The sequence below is a fragment of the Ictalurus punctatus genome, chromosome 3, assembly GCF_001660625.3.
Source record: "Ictalurus punctatus breed USDA103 chromosome 3, Coco_2.0, whole genome shotgun sequence".
In the NCBI taxonomy this organism is placed as follows: Eukaryota; Metazoa; Chordata; class Actinopteri; order Siluriformes; family Ictaluridae; genus Ictalurus; species Ictalurus punctatus.
In genome coordinates, this window is record NC_030418.2 from 3,075,852 (window position 1) to 3,093,853 (window position 18,002).

The following is an 18,002-nucleotide window of genomic DNA, read 5'->3' on the forward strand; positions in this document are numbered from 1 at the left end:
AATACACTTGCAAAATGCATATTCATAAATGATCACACTTTGTGTCAGCTGACTCTCCAGACATGTGGTAAGGGTTGCCTTCCAGTGGCTAGACATGATGGGAGTGTCTAAGCATGAAGGGAAAAATACTAGCAGACAGATATGCAAATTAATATAGCAGAAAGAAAGAAGTGTTTCATCAAACGCTACAACATATATTATTTCCACTTTTCAAAAAAATCAGGTCGGTGTTAATATTCTGGAAAAACTGAGTCATCACAATCAGGTCAAACAGAGAGAGTGAGAATGTGAGAGCTTCTAATGAGGCTAGGATTATGATACTATCAAGTGGTAAGTGAGGGTGGAGGGTTGGTTTAGCAGGCCCCAAACCACCAGTGTGCACAAACATACACACACGTCTCACACACGCTCTGCCTCCTCTCCGAGAGCTTATTCTGCTCTTTGCTCTCTCTTGCTCGCTTTCAGAGTACTTAATTTTCCATCCTGGGCGTCTCTTGGTAAGTCTGTCCTTTCTGCACTTTGGTCTTTTTTTTTTTAGCCAGTTCCAATCATCTAACACTGTGGGCCAGGATCGAGCAGGCCTCAGGTGAGGAAGGGGAAATCATTTAAAAGCATCTGATGACCAATCAGACAGAAGAGTCAGAAAGGGAAGTACAGAGGACCGGGTGCGATTGAAGGAGAGGGAGGGAACAGACCTGTGACCTCATGTGACATGTGACCTGGACTCCACCAATGGAACGGTGGGTTGGGCGAGAGGCAGAATCGCCGCGGGAGCTGTGACCAGACTTGAGACTGACAGTCCATCACCACGCTGATTACCACGACAAGAGCACACCTGAACCTCCAAAACCAGAAACCGACAGTGTCTACCGTACTGTCACAGGTATGTTCAGCTCATAACACTCATCCACGTCCTGTTTTTTGTTCCTTTAGCACGTTCCATTTAAACCACTGCTCTGTGCGTCTCTCCACGCTCGTGCATACGCTGTTCTGTTAGCGAGTTTGTGGCTACAGATTCCTGTGGCTCTCACTAGCCCCAAATTCTTGGTTGCAAGCAGCCTATGTGGTCCGAGAAAGTCTTTCAACTACCCTTTTTCTCACATCTGTTGTTACTTTCAATAGGCTGTAGCTGCTGGATTGGTTCAGAGGGCAGCACTGGTGCAGGATCTGGCCCTTGTGGACATCACACATGGCTTCGAACAGCATCTTTGACTCTTTCTCTAACTACTCCACTTTACTCAGAGGTAGGTCCCTCGTTTTTACATCCATGGCTAAACGTAATTGTAAATGTTCGTTTCGGTACCAGGTGAGAAATGGATATGGAACCGGTATCACGCTTGGAACACAAGCGAGCATCAGTCAGACTTGGTATAGATTTGGAAATGTTAGAGTAGATCTATTTGTGTTAAAGCTGCTGCTGCAGGTGCAGCCTAGTTTCAGTGAACATGTCAGAACTAACATATGTTCACCTTCCTTTTACAAAAACTATATGTATTAAAGGACTCCTGAAATAATTATGGAGCATGCAATATGCTCTGTATCAGTCGTTTGTTTTTCAGTGTTGCCGTGTTGTAATGGCTTCCCTGCCGCCTGGTGCATTATCAGCGCACTTTGTATCAGCGCACTTTCGTGTAGACCAACCTTTACTGGAACTCTAAAACCATAAAACAAAACCAGTGTACTTCTCATCCATTTACTCCCCTGAGTGAGGATACACTCTTTGCCTTTTTGTGGTCAGTGGGCCTTCAGGATGTGTGTGTGTGTGTGTGTGTGTGTGTGTGTGTTGCCAGCTACTCCATTCCTTATGAAGGAATGGCTTTTTGCTGCAAAACATAATGGGTCATGTTACTAACTGATAGTATTTTTTTAATGTGACCTTTTGTACTGTATGATACACAACCAATGTTATTTATTTATTTATTTATTTACTTATTGTAAAATACAAACATGCTGCAGGAGTATGATCAAAGAAGTTTCAGTTTAGGACTACAGAGGGCTCTGATAATATGACTCGATAAATGAAGGCAGACAAATTAAATTCATGAATTGGCAGTACTGAAATTCAATCAGCAGTGAGTTATTGGGAAAATAATTCAGAGCAGAGCTTCGTTTGTGGTCTCTGGGTAAATACCTTTCGGGTTACTACTTGAATCAGAGATTTATTTATTTATTTATTTTTATTTGGCTATTCGTACCTCATTTTCTTACCTCATTTTGTTTTATTGCGTCGTTAAAGTTCATAGTGTCGTTAAACAGAAGCCTGATGTCATTCTCGCATGTGGTGGCAGCGGATAAAAATAAAAATAAAAATAAAATGAATAGATAACAGTGTTTACACCTCTAACCTGCTGATAAACTCATTCAGGATGACTGTGTTGCTTCTAGGTTCATTTCTGAGCATGCAGTAACATCCACACTGGGGAAATAAAAAAAAATTAAATAGAAGATAAGGGAGGCCAAAAAAAGAATAATAATAATAAGAGGAAGAAATGATGGAAGAAAAGAGAGGGTTGAAAAAGTTGAAAAATCCCCCACTTGACTGTGGCTCGCACGAGTTAATAAGAGACAGATACGGGACCAGCCTTAAATTGTTTGCAGAGTGTTTTTTCGCGGTGCTTCCAAGTACTTACCCACTCACACACTCTGTCTCTAACACACACACACATGCACACTTACACACTTACACAGGCAGTGGTTTACATAAAAACATATCTGATTGGATGACTGGCAGTAATATGCGTTCGCTGGAGCCGGTTCAAAAAAATTTCACCTCGTTCTTTCTCCCCTTCCTCCATCTCTGTCCTCTTCTCCATCTGCCTTATTATTATCAGCAGCTCTGGAGTAATACCCGGAGAAATGTCACTCAGAGATTTTTTATTTTTTTAAATATGTAATCTTTCCGTGGAGGATGGAGAACTGGCAGGCAGAAATTCTGTGGCGCTTAAATGAGGAACTTAAATGCCTGCCATAATCACTATTGGAAATCATTAGCGCGAGTACAATATCCTTTTTCAATTCCTCAGTCGTGAAAATAAAACCAGGGAAAGCATTTGATGGAGAAGCCAAAAGGCCAATAAAAAGCTTTTCTCATATAAATTAGTTCAAGGAAGGAAAAAAAAAAAAATCCCTCAGGGGTTTGACAGTTTCATTCACTAAAGTAAAAGACTGACACCTGAAACAGACTTATATTCTGTAATATAAAAACTGCATAAATGACAATTAAATCGCCATAGTGTTTAATAAATAATAATAAATTACACTGGCGTGTCATTATGCAGAACATTATTCTACAAACTTTACACATTGTTCATGCATGTCACAGCTTTAAAACAGTTTCTTGACCATTCATTTCATTTTAAAGCACATTATTCTTTAACTGCTATGAAATATTCAGTAATTACAGTGAACGTAATAGCAAATGTGTGAGAGAATAAACTCTATATAAATCTATGATCAGTTATTCGGTGGTTAAAATATACATTCTTACACTTCAGTATTAACAAAAACCATTGCTTGCACTCTTGTATGGAGCGTGACAAATATTTAAAAATGCTCTTCTCAGTGCAGGAAAAAAAAACCCAATGCTACAATCTTGTGGGATCTTTTCCCTTATCGCTAATTCTACTCTACAACCTCCTTTTCTGCATATTTTAAAATCTATCTCTGCAAACAACCGAAGGCTTGGTCATGCTACAAATTATATATATATATATATATATATATATATATATATATATATATATATATATATATATATATATATATTTATATATATTTTTTTTTGTTTATTATAATGGAAGAAGATAATAGTAGAGAATATATATAATTTGTAGCATGACCAAGCCTTCGTTTGTTTGTTTGTTTGTTTGTTTGTTTGTTTGTTTGTTTATTAACTTGGGCTGAATTATGAAATGCAGAAATGGAAACGTTTGTAACAGTAGACTTCAAATTTGTATTAAATCTTTTCATTTAACAGGCGATTTTATCCAAAATGATTCATAAGCAGGGGTTAAATTTTAATGTGTACATTTTAATTGAATGATAAAATGTCAAATATTTTCCTTCAGGCAAGGCACTTGATAGCTGCTGTGTTGATATATTTAGCTTTTTTAAAGGATTTATTGTAAATAAATAAATAAATGAATGAATAAATAAAGCCAACATTTTTTAAATATCATTTTGACACTTGAAATTAGACCATTAGGACGGAAGTGGACATATTGAAACCTATTTTCTTCTTGTTTTTAATCACATCCATGATTTAATCATATCCATGACCCCATATAATAACCCATGAACTGAACATCACCCAATAGTTAATAGTGAAACAGAACCCCATCCAAGCTTAAAGCTGCTCTAAAGCACCAATAGCTTCTACCAGTACAAAAAGAAACGAATGCAAGATAGTTGACGGCAGACAAAAAGAGCCACAATTAAACACAAGGGTTAGAATACTCAGCAGAGCTGCATGCATGAGTCACAATGCAGACAAAGTTTGTCATAATAAGAGTAATGCACACAAGTGGGAGGAATATCAATAACTTTAACAATAACAGCATGGGGGGGGGTGACGTGTTGTTCTGCCTATGCAGAAAAAAAAACCTTCTCACTTTACAGTACAGCGCTGATGTGTTAGCGTTGATGATCATTTTTCGTGTAAATAAAACTGCAGATGCTAGATGGTTTGCTTCATGCTGTTTGGAGCTCTTAGATGTAAACAAGTAATCGCCTTATACAATAGATTGCGTACGTGTCTGTGCGTGCGTGTGTTCATAATGTATGTGAGTTCTAGTTGAACATCCTGGATGATATTCAGATTTTTACTGAGAGAAAATGTCATATTCCATATACATGAAACATAAATAACGTGTGCTATTATATAATACCTTTAACTGGTTATTTGGTTATTTGTCATCCGTGTCATTTGAAAATAAAAAAGATGAACACAGAGTGAGAGTGAGCTACTGGTGGAGCAGCAGGTAGGAATATAAATACACACTGATATATTCACATGTGTGTGTGTTTTAAAGTGCTAATCTGATGCAGTCTGTGTTTGCTTCTGTTGCTCACCAGTAACCACAATGAGGTCACACCTGCTGCTCTGGAACTGCAGGTTATTAATGCTCCACGCACGCACACACACACACACAAACACACACACACTCACACACACACACAAACAGATAAACTGGGATACTGCTTCGTAAAACTAAACTACAGGATGGCTGACAGGTCTCTAACAGCTGCAGTGTGTGTATAACCCAGTGTGGGAGCCTCTAGCGGTTATGTGCTATAGCAGCCCTCAATACGCTGTTTTATATCACTGCATTCCTCTTTCTGTCATATATCAATGTTTTTCGAAGGTCGAAATAAATTCAACATACTGACGTTCATCAACACGGGACCAGTGGGGTTTTGTTAGCATCATTTCTTTCTTTGTTTTCTCCTTAATTTCTCAGAGCCTTCGCCATTTTAGCCTATATAAACAATATAAGAAATAACATACAATATGTTTGGTAATTGGGATTTTTCTTTCATTGTAAACAGTAAAAAAACAAAACAAAAAAAAACCCCAAAAAAACAACAAACATATGTTACATCTTTGATATCGTCCTTTAGAAAATGTCTAAAGTCAAGACAAGACCATGCTGTTACAATGTGGTGCTCCTATGCAAAATGTGTGAAGGTTGACAGGTTATATTTAATGTTGTGGAACACAAATGAGACATGTAATTTCCTGTTCTTATTTATGATACAGCAACTATAGACAGTCCTTCATTTACAACATACGCTTTTATCCAGAGCGACTTACATTTATTATCTTTTTTAATACAACTGAGCAGTTGAGAGCTTTGCTGAAGGGCCCAGCAGTGGCAGCTTGGTGGTGCTGGGATTTGAACTCATGACCTTCTGATCAGTAGTCCAATGTCTTAACCAGTGCCCAGCTTATGCAGCTAATGCAGCTTAGAAATGTTAAAAAGAAACCACAAAGCCCTCCATCCATGTCGGAAGACTTAGTTATCTTGACTGTTACAAATTTTATCCCTAGCATCTGCCGTACAAATCTCTGTGTAAACTGTTAATATAGAAACAATAACATGTTCAAACTATATATGTCAAATTAATATAAACCTTGCTTATAAAGTGTGAGGTGCTGTGGTATAAATAGATGTATCGTATGAGTCTCAGGTGACATAATCAGGCACTGATTATAGATTTCACCTGTTGACTTGAGGGTGATGAGGTTGTTCAGTGGTTGTGTAAACTGGGGTCAGTATGCGTGAATGACTTCATTAGGGGTTGGAAATGTTTTATGACTCAGTCTGGTCATACACTTTGGATGGAAGAAGGGACGGTTTTCTTAGTGAGAATGACCACAGCATGGGGTCAACAAGCTATACACAATTCGAACGAGTCAAATCGGTCCAAATCAGTTCAGAGCTTGAATGTACGAAGACACTGTGTCGCTAATGAACTGCCTCACTATTGCCAGTATTTACCAATATGCATAAGCTGACTCGTGTAAAAGGTAGAACGTATAAAAGAGGTTGGGATGAGGTTAGAGGTTGTAGCAGTCCTGTGATTTTTGCGTGGGATCAGTTCCTCTGAACGGTAGTTATAGCCAAGTTTTTGAAGTTAAGAACCGTTTTCACAACGCGTACTGAAAGCGAACACAGCAGAAAACTGGCGTGCCTGTACTAAAAGCAGTTTACCCCACTGTAAAACTACACTGCCTTCAGTTTATTAATCTCATAAACACATGGTTCGTGCTCCTCTAAATTGACGCATCGGTTTGCTGGATCCGATTCAAAGGCTTTCCGCTGCTCCTTTCCTTGCCTCTTGCCCCAGAAACATCAAGAGCCGAGATGTGTAACTGTATATTAAGAGTTTTTTGATATTGCACCAAAAGGGAACTAATAAAAAGCGCATGAGAGTGACAGCGGAGGGTCCCGCTCTGGCGCTGTGATTTAAAAAGCACTGTGCTGGCCCATGGTGACGGACGATCTGGAGATGATTAGCGATTGTAAACGTTTGGGGAGCGGGGGCGTATTTACTGGGCTCAGACTGTTTGCTCGTTTTCAAGTGCTGCTCCAGTTTCAAACCATAGAAACGTTTATCATTGAGGAGCTACATATTAAGATAAAGAGGCTGGTGGGCGATGGTGAGAGGAGTCTTGAGCGTCTCAGGAAGGAGACGTAGGAAAAACGAGAAGAAGATAAATGTGTCTAGAAACACATGTCTGCATAGTTTATGTGCTCTTTTTATACAACGTGTCTTTGCATTGATATTGTTGTTTTGTACTCATATGAAAAATGACACTTGTTAAAAATGTCCCATGTTGATGAACACAGGATTTTCCCAGTTCTACTGATTGTAAAGGAGGTGCATGTGCAATGGAAATACTGTTCAATTGAATGGGAATACTGTGCAATTATTATTATTGTACAATTCCTTGAAGTGAAATGTCTTCGGTTTTATTACATTAAAAACACACCAAGACTATATATACTGCTTCTATAACATCTAGCAGGCACACCAAAGTTAATTATAATAAAGCTAGCTGCATAAGCTAAGATGTGAAGTTGCATTTTGTTAGCTACAGTAGTTAGATCGTTCATAGCAGAGCTAGTATACAGTACACTGTATGGGGAAAAATCAATTAGAAATCCATACTAAGTTTACTATCATGTTATTTTATTTTTGTACTAAATATTTACACCTAGCTAAATATCAACACTGATGAAGAGGAAGGATAATCTACTGATGGTAACATGCCATGCGTGCCAAGTTAGCTATCTAGAAACCACATAGGGGAAAAATACAATACTGGGAAAGGTTCCAATATCAAAGCCGTTATGAGTTGCTGAGAATGTTTTGTGGGTGGTGTGCTCAGTAAAATGAAAGCAAAATAAGTTCAACAAAAATGCCAGAGAGTTCATCTAAAGGTATCCTGCTTGTTAAACATGTAGGCGGCTGATTTATTTTATTTTTTTAAATTATTATGACACTGGTAAAGGAACTTTGAAGGTATATGCTAATCACATCACCACAATACTGACTTATAAACACTTTCAGCATAAAGCACAGAAAAAGACTTGTGTAATTATTATGAATGTAATTACTGTGATGCTGAACGACAAAAATGTCTAAATCTGTCATGACACATTGACGCGAGTAGATTTATGGTGTCTAGACGAGCCGTTTTCAGAAAGACCCTCTTCTCTGGCCACAAATTATAGCTGAGAAACTAATCCAAGGACATTATAACAATATAATTTGCCCCAAACTTTAAACCAACACGCATACATTCAGTATTGGTCAAGTTTATATATCATGATGAATCTTTATTTGCTGATTGAAGCAGTTGAACAGTTTCTATGGCCAATCTCGTAGTAGCCTGTGATTCTTGACATTAATTAAACCCATACGCTGCTGTTAGCGAGGCCTCCGTGACCTCACTGGCTTTGTTTCATATTCAGATAAACATGGTTATGATCAAACAGTGTGTGCCGTTGCTTTGGTTTTAGCAAAACAGCAGATTAGACCGAATGCAACACAGTAGCCACAACAAAAACTGCAAAACACACACACACACACAATATACATGCATGTTTTCCTGCAAACTCAGCTAAATATTCCTAAAAAAAAAAACAAAAAAAAAACGGTTTGAACAGATTGACATAAAAGAAATTTTCAACTCGATTTGTCGTTACATGAGTAAAATTATCATGACTTTTATGATTTGGGATGAGATTAGAGAACACTGAGAATTATCTGTCTTCTAGAGCAACCGAAACATGGTTTCACAATGGCAAATCCATTAGAGAAAATGTTTTAAGTTATTAACGGTTAAGTTTATGGTTTAGGCCAAAGTTAGCAAACATCACTTTTTTGTAGGAGTTTATTCATGTTGAATTTTGCTCTTAAGAATCGCTCTGATTTTGGTGTGAGATCAGACTGGATGTTTAAAAGATTTATAGAAAACATTACAACATTTTTTTGCATGCAGATATATTAAGTTCCAATTATGACATTTAATGATGGACAAATGCTGCTTCACAACATTTTTTTTTTTTTTTTACATGTAAAACAGCAGCTACTAAACATTTAATCAACTTTACTGCCCTTCTTAAAGCTTACTTACTTAATTTTTGGGATTTGACAATAGCTTCAGTCACATCACGTTGCTTCTATGTAAATAAATCATTCTGGTAGTTATGCAATGACTATCCCATGTTGTAAAAAAAAAAAAAGAAAAAAAAAAAAAAAAAAGTTTGATTATGTGATTCAAAACTAAACATCTCATGAATCTCATGATTCATACAAATCAGAATAAACAAAAGCAATGTGGTTGGATTTTGGATCAAAGTTTAAGGTTTACTCTACTTTATAACCACTATATCCACTAACCACTAACAAGGACAAAACAAGGGATACATTTCTAAATTTCATTTCAAGTTATATCCGGAATTGACATATCTGTAAAGCTGCTTTAAGACAATGTCCACTGTTAAAAGTGCTATAAAAATAAAACTGAATTGAATTGAACAAGCATGGTGTAGGTGCCACAGGACAGTACCTTTATTAATAAGATCGATGCAGAATCACTCTCTATTTGCTAAGTGCTTCACTATTGCGTTATTCGATCTGATCGATTATTTGCCATGGTAAAGGTCAGTTTATTAATGAATATATTTGGGATGAAGGTTATTTTTCAAACAGCTCTGTTTTGAAGACGTGTGTTTGTACAGAAACAGGGTGTGCATGGGAGAAACTGAGAAAACCAGATCCGTTAGTCGTATTCTAACCACACCTTCAGCACCTGCAAGAACAACAAATGCTTATCGCAAAAACAAAAACAAAAAAATAATGGGCTGTTTTTCATTAGCTGAACATAATTTATAGAACATAAACGGAGAAAAACGGGGGGAGAGAGAAAAGCGACATTTCCATCCAAATGATTGCAATTTCGCAAGATCTAAAATTATACAAATTTTAAAAAAGTTATTGGGAGCCCTGAGGTCAGCGTACCTCTGATGGCGTCATGTTGAACAGCAGGAACATCAAAAAGAATGTATAGTGATATACCTGCACAGCTACATGTTAACAAACATGTATTGATATTAGTTCCTCTGAGTTTCTGTTTGCAGAAAAGCTTTTTTAGTTGTTGGATGGGCCTATTTCTGTTTCCTAACTAGTAATGGGAACCCATGTGTACATTTCCCTACACACAACACAGACCGCTTACGGACGACATTCGATTTTTCATGGGATTAGGATGAACTGTCCTGCTTCTTCTCCTCGTTCAGCTGACAAGTAATTATATTAGGATAAAACGGACACCGTTACGACTCAAGCGCCATATATTGCCTCACAGAATATCTAGAAAATTCTGTGCTTAGCGTACTTAAATGTGAGCCTGAGCAATTAGCAATGAATCAGACCTGTGGTTTTCATCATTTACATTAGTCAGTGATACCGGCCTGATATAATTTAATGTTTGATTTATGGATGTGTTCAGTTGCCATGACAGTGTTTTTCCCCCTGATATCCCGTTCAGCATAACTGTTCGTTGGTCACCAAAGCAAAGCAAGACCTGATTCAGTGTATTTGGTCGTTCAGTTGACGTTATGTAACCCTGTGTGTCAGCCTGGGTTGTGAAAGGATAGTTAGAGCTGACCAGTTCTCTTTATTTGAAGGATTCCCCCTTACACATGCAGACATACACACACACACACTCACATAAACTGGTTCTCCACTTATTTCTCATTCTTCAGACTTCCGCAGTCTCGACTGAGGTTGGCCTGTCTGCTCCGTTCTCACGCCAGTCTAACACGCACACACACACACACACACACACACACACACACACACACACACACACACAGTCAAAGCGCGTGCAGAATCACACATGATGACCATTCGCTGCTGACTGCTCGAGTCTCTTGATTCAGCACTTTCAATCTCTATGGGCATTTTTGAGCAACAGCGGCTGACCGCAGCATCACATCCTCCTGGATATTCCACTCTGGAAATCACAACCGAGTTCTAACACACCATCGAAAATGAAATTAAATCAGAAGCTGTCATATTTTATATACTTGGTGGTCACTTTTATTAAAAAACAAACAAAACAATAAAGAAAAGAAAAAGAAATATAATATACAACCCAAGGGTTGTTGTGTTAAGGGGCCAGCAGTGGATCTCTGGGTGTCCTGGGATTTGAACTTACAACCTTGTTACAATACAGAACCCTTAACCACTGACCTATCCCCGCCTTAACATCTCTGAGATTGATTTTAATGATATCTAGATGTCCTTAAGATCCAGAAAATCTGAAATCTTCATTGCAAAATTCATTAAACGTTATGAGCTGGGCATTAGGCTTTGTTCACACAGCATGGAAAGTTAGATTTTTTAAAATTTTCAATTTATAAATAGATCTGAATAAATGTTAGTACCAGCACAGGCGTGTGTACGGCATGTTTTGCCATGCATTATGCTTTCCAAACTGAAAAATACAGCCACGCTTCTGAACCTATTTAGCATAAAAACACCAGCATCAAAAGCTAAAGATTGTGGCATACGCCATGTATGTTGCTCCTTTAACAGCTCTAAGGTTCTACAGTTATGTGAGTTCCTCCTTTGACCTGCTGGGTCCCCCGCCCCGCCCATGTTGTTCGTGTTTTCTCAACATTTTCTCAACGAATGGTGAAGAAACATGATTTGAAAAGTTGACCTGAGTCATGTACAGAAATCAGATTTGAAACCACATGCAAATGAAAAAAGTCAGATTTCCTGTGCCAGACTCTAGAAATTATCACCTCAGTGCCTGAGTATCCAAAAGGGTTTCTCAAGGTTCTTTTGATGGTTAACCCACTGGTGATGGGTTCTAAGCAGAACCGTTAACCTCTGACTGGTCCAAACTAAATATGTTTCCTCCTTGTTTTAATGAATAATTCTTTAATCTTAAAGGTTCCCCCAAACTGGAGGACAAACTGAAGAAGGTATAAAGGAAAATCTGAGTGTCACCTTTAGAGATTTCCAACTAGGAGACAGTGTTGAAAATGTCTTTATTCAGCATTGGGTCATCATTTTGAAAGAAAAAATTTTTTATCAGATGTGCCATTCATGACTCACTGATAGGAAGTCAAATATAGCAGATGAACAGTGCTGAGGTCATGTATTTTATTGTAAACGAGCTCTTTCTCATTCTCTTCAGCTTTAATCAGCTCAGTGACGCGGACTGTGTTGATTAGCTGATTAGATCTGATCGCTAGAATCATGAAACTCTACAGTGATTTCCAGCACTGGTGAAATGAGTTTACACTTACCGTCAAGAAGGCCCAAACAGTGCAATCAGTAGAAGAAGAAGAAGAAGATGAAGAGAGAGAGAGAGAGAGAGAGAGAGAGAGAGAGAGAGAGAGAGAGAGAGAGAGAGAATGATATTCTTAAGCCTAAGGTTAATGACAGGAACAGATAACACATGAGCAAGAAAAGCATATTTTTATGTTAATATGAATATGAATGTCAGACTCAATGATGCGGCTTTATGTGATTATCGAGTTTGAGCAGAAAATGTAGTTAAGTTGATATTAAAATAATAATAATAATTATTATTATTATTATTATTTGTAGTAGTAGTAGTAGTAAAATTTAAACTTATTAATAAATTAATTATACTCCATGAGCTAATGGTAATGAACTATCCTTTCATCTAAAAGTTTGGGTTTTGCACATATATGTATTCGGAAGTCTGTAGTATTTGATGAAACACTTTTTCAGTGGTTTGAAATGTCTTTCACAACCCAGTGTATGTGCAACACACAAGCAGTGTGTGTGTGTACGTGTGAGTGCGCGTGTGTGCGTGCGCATGTGTGTGTGTGCGTGCGTGTGTGTGTGTGTGATTGTGATCTCTAGTCATAAACACCGTATTTACAATGTGTGTGCAACCATATCACACAAATGTTTGCACGTCTTGTCTCACACACACACACACACACACACACACACACACACACACACACACACACCATATTGCACACTGTTCTGGTGATGTTTGTCCTTCCTTTGTCATTAACATAAAAGCCTTTACTCTTCCATCTAATATAAAAGCACCCAAAAGGTTTAGTTAGTTCTTAGAAACGTTTCACTGTTTCTATGTAGAAATCTTTTGGAAAAGGTTCCAAGTGGAACCCTTTAAGGAACCTAAGAACCGTTAACTCTCCAAAGAACCCTTGAAGAACACTTTTTTTTTTTTTTTTAAATCGTCACAGATACTGCAGGAGCCTGCAAGATGCAAATGAGCTCCCACTAACAAGCCACACGTTTTGTGTTCTGTGATCTCTCAGAGTTTCCAGACATGTTTTCTGTGGGTGTTTTGTTAAGTTGTAGCATTGATGCGATCCAAACGAACTGGTCAAATTAATGCAGATCTTTAACAGACACATCATCAGGTTGATTAAATACACAAGCACACTGTGTAATACTATAATACTGTCAGATATCCACCATGCAGAGTATGCAAAATGGTCTCACACTTCATATAAAAAATGAAGGTCTTGATTTAGGTTGAGGGCATTGTTAGGGTTCATACCTTCCCTTGTGAATGCATTCAAATGATACTTTGCTTGTTAACATTTTTCATCTAAGAAACAAGCTAAAATGATGTTGTTGTATTTTAAAAAGCACATTAAGTTATAAGAAACCCTATGACCACTATCAACACCCCTGGGCCCGAACTTAACGGTTTGTATTTTCATGAGCAAGCATGTTGCAAAAATATATAATAGCTCGTTAAGCCTCAGAGAGAATCTAACCAGATGAAGTTGTTTTTGAGACGAACACAGAACTGCGCTCTGTGCGTGTCTGCCAGTTTCTCTCCGTCTGCCTGTCTCTCCTTCTCTCTCTGAGTTCCGGCCATGATGGGAGACCACCACACACGAGCACAAAGGGGCATTGTATTCTGGGGGGAAAATGTGGTTAGCAGACGGCGCTAGACGGCCCCAGCGGTCGCTGGCAGGCAAGCGCTTCCTAGTGTTGACTCCGCATGAACACGCATTTTGGGAAAGCCCTGAGTTATGGCGGCTGTGGTGGCATGCTTGCGTGGACTATTTCGGGAGCTGCCTGGGTGGGGTGGGTGTGCATCCTTTTCTCTCTCTGTCGCTCTCTCTCTGGAAAGGGGCTTTACTTCTCAGCTGTTTAAGCAGCTCCTATGTAGAGGAGGATAAAGTGGAATCTACTGTGCGCATGTGTGTATTTACATTTGTTTATGAGAATGTTTATTCCTCATTTTCTCAGTCTGAATGGTTCCACATGGCCCGATATGGATTTAATATCCCATGGAACGCAGTCAAACATATTGAGTATTGAATTAGCCTGAAGAGACTTAAATAAGATGGAGATGATTCTGCTTAAACTGCAACTAAATTTGCTGATCAGACCAGTCTGAGTGGGTGTGGCCTAATTTTCTAAGCACAATCACACTGAATGAAATCATTCTAGCCTGCTATGATACTACCTAGGAGGGACTGTTTACTAATATATATATATATATATACATATATATATATATATATATATATATATATATATATATATATATATATATACTACAAATTAAACAGTAGCACAGCTTAGCTTGCTAGGTTTGCTTTGACTCACTAGGTTTCTCAGACGAGTCAAGCATAGACGTAGTGTGGGAAGGACGTGCAACTTAGACGGAAACTTACTCAAGCTGCACCCAAGATTAACCCAGCCAACTTTACAACTGAAAGCACTGAAAATGGAGAAACTACTATGTTGGAACGTCACCAATTATTCATTGTGCGGCTGATTGTGGTCACAAGACCAACATTAACCTAACTGTGGAACCCAAACACCACATATGAATGAGTGAAATAAAAGATGGTGTTAGTGGGAGAGTTGACACTGATACCATCAACATATATGAGCAGTGAAAACACACAGGTCTCGTAGAGTGGTGCGGTCCCACGCTGACATCATAAACATGCGCCACACTCGGGGGTTATGACCTCATAAAAGAGGGCCTTTGGCAAACCACCAACACGGATGGAGAGAAAAGCCACTCATTCATACCGCGTCGCTGGTTTTTGGTTTCTCCACACAACACGGCTATAGGACGAGGAAGAGATATTCGTCTGCACTTTGAGAAGTAAGAACTACTTGCAAGAAAATCTAAGGACCACATGTACCTTTTTATATGACTTGGCTTGGAAATCTGCAATTGTGAGACTATGTTGGGTTGAGTCATCGTTATTATTTATGTTATTGCTAGCTTCAGAGCCAAAATGGCATCAGCCCATGTAACGAGATACGTGCATTAGTCAAAACACACACGACTTGGGACTTTTCTTAGAGGAAAACTTGAGAGAGTCAGGACAGCGGGAAAGAGAAACAATGAAGAGATGGAGAGAGAAAGAAAGAGACAAGGCCTGTATGTTGTGGTCGAGAGAGTGGGAGGAGGGGATGTTACTGTCATTTTGGCAACACCGACACACATATTGCAGCCATTACCACAGTGGGAAAAATATGTTTTTCTGCAACATGCAATTATGACAGATTACAGCGCGGCCTTCGAAGCATCTGAGACGCTCGGCAGAATGAAACAGGAATGTTGTGGACAGTACTGTGTGCTCACATGCAAGAGTGTGTATTGCATCACATGCAGACTTCTGAATCATAAAATATCATCTGTGGTGTTAACATGTCCGAAATGTTACTTACAGTGTTATTATATGTTAATTACATGTTTATAGTGGTTTAATAGAGATCTGCTACAGGAATGGTGGTGAATCTTTAGTAAATGGCAATACAAATAGAAACTCTGTGTGTGTGTGTGTGTGTGTGTGTGTGTGTGTGTGTGTGTGTGTGTGTGTGTGAAGGGGAAAGTAAGTGAAATGACAGTTCTCTTCAGTGCTGTCTCAGCTCATAAGCAGCCCCCTCTAGAGGCCAGGTGATTTTTACTTCATTTACCCTCTGATTAAAGAGCAAAAAGGCATTTAGGTCCAGATACAACATTCAAGTATGATTAGCAATTCTATATGTTTAACCACTTATGCTCATTAACATTTTCAAATTGTATTATTAAATAAATTTGTGAAACACAATATCCAATATATGAAAATAACAAATGAATGCATTCATGCACAACTGATCATGAAGGAGATGGCATGGGCCCAACTGATATGAAGAATTTCTGATATATACAATGTGACATACAATTTTTTTTTTCTATTCACTGGTCACAGCACTCGATTTTTAACATGCATACGTGGGTAAATATTACAGCTTTTTCACTGCTCCACAAAAATTAACCCCATTAAGAAAACTGTTTATAGCTCATGTCAGTCAGAGAAAGTTAAACTGATCTGATCGTGACTCGCATCATTGAAGGACATGTCTAATCGGCATGACTGTCCCTGAAAGAAATACGCTGTAATTTTTTTGTACTCGACATCAATATGCGTGTTGAATTGACTACGCATGAATCATGAATCTGCGCAAAAATCTGCATTCGCATGCCAGTCCTAAATATTTCAGTGAAAATCTAGCAGCACAGCAAGCTTCAATCAGATCTTATATACACTAAATATGTATTTTATCCCATTACGCAGTTATCTGTATTCTAGGAAAATGCAACGAACACAGCCTAAAGCCTTCACTAACTCGCTTTGTAATAAATAGTGGCCTCCTTTAACAAGAATGTGTGGTATAATGATGATAACAGCATATTAAAAGTAAGCAGAGTGAAGAGTAAAAGTGAATTTAGTGTTTTAAACAGAAGCTGCTAAGCAAATGCTTGAATTCATCATTCCATTCAGACTACTTAAGGGCCCAAATGTGATTTAAATGCATTTGATGAGAATGCAGAAGGCGCTGTGGGTTGGCTGCATCTGTTAGCTCTCCCTCTCTCTATGTCTGTCTCTCTCTGTCTGTCTCTCTCTGTCTGTCTCTCTCTCTGTCTGTCTGTCTCTCTCTCTCTCTGTCTGTCTCTCTCTCTCTCTGTCTGTCTCTCTCTCTCTCTGTCTGTCTCTTGTTTGTTTGCATGCAAACTCGGGGCAGAAGCCCACTGGTCTGAAACTCGAGCAGACACTTTTTACGGAAGGAATGCACTCTGTGGCTTAGAGGCTCCCTCTCTCTCTGTAATTTGCAAATGCAAAGAACCGTGCAGCCGCCCACGGCTGGCAAAGATGAAAAATCAACCGACTTGTGGTGGCATTATTGCCCCTGTGTTCTGCTTGGGTCAGTGTTTTCTAATTGTGTTCCTTTAGTCATTCTTTAGTGCGTTTTCTCTGCAGAAGTGCTTTACATAGAGGCACGGTATGACATATCATACTGAGGAACAGCACTCCTGTGGTGTACCTTTACTGAAAATAGATTAAATAATAAGCAGCCTGATGACATAAAGCCAATAACAGTGGCTCCAGGTATGACAGAATTGTTACTGTTGTGTTATATACGACATTCGTGAGTCGTTTAGTATATAAGGCAAATATTTACAACTTTAGCTAACAATTAACTAAGTATCAGGAGCAAAATATTTAAATGCAAAGAGTGGCAGTGTCAGGAAAAAGGTACAGTTACATATATAACAAGAGTCTAAATATATACCTTAAGGTCTAAACCATTAAACTCTCAGGGCCAGCAGGCATGCCCGGACTCATTATCATCACAAGTTTCTAATTTTACTGTAGTCACTGATGTAGAATAATTCATAGTAGATAGATAGGCTACTGAGTAATATTTTCATATAATGTTTAGTGCATTAGTTATTCAGGTTCCCAAATGAAAGTCTATCAAACCCAAACTTTAGGTTACAAGTCCCTGCACACTTTTTCATGTGTGTAAGTTGACTGCAACACATGCATCATCTCAGTGAAATCCGCTTTATTGAAAATGCATGAACCGAGCAGCCTGATGAATAAATGCATTTTTAAAACCCTCTATAAAGCCCTCTGACATCTTCGCATGGGCCGAAA

At 38.4% G+C, this 18,002-nt stretch overlaps 1 protein-coding gene across 2 annotated transcripts in view; it reads left to right on the top strand.

The window, feature by feature from the left end:
- Positions 1 to 427: 427 nt before the first annotated feature.
- runx3 (RUNX family transcription factor 3) overlaps positions 428 to 18,002 on the top strand; it is a 55,683-nt gene continuing 38,108 nt past the window's right edge. The window contains exons 1-2 of one of the 2 annotated variants that reach the window (XM_017464143.3): positions 428 to 883; positions 1,123 to 1,244. In XM_017464143.3, the coding sequence (XP_017319632.1) occupies positions 1,190 to 1,244 (55 nt within the window). In that variant the 5' untranslated portion in view covers positions 428 to 883; positions 1,123 to 1,189. The remainder of the gene's footprint in view (positions 884 to 1,122; positions 1,245 to 18,002) is intronic. The other variant, XM_017464142.3, reaches the window with a different exon arrangement.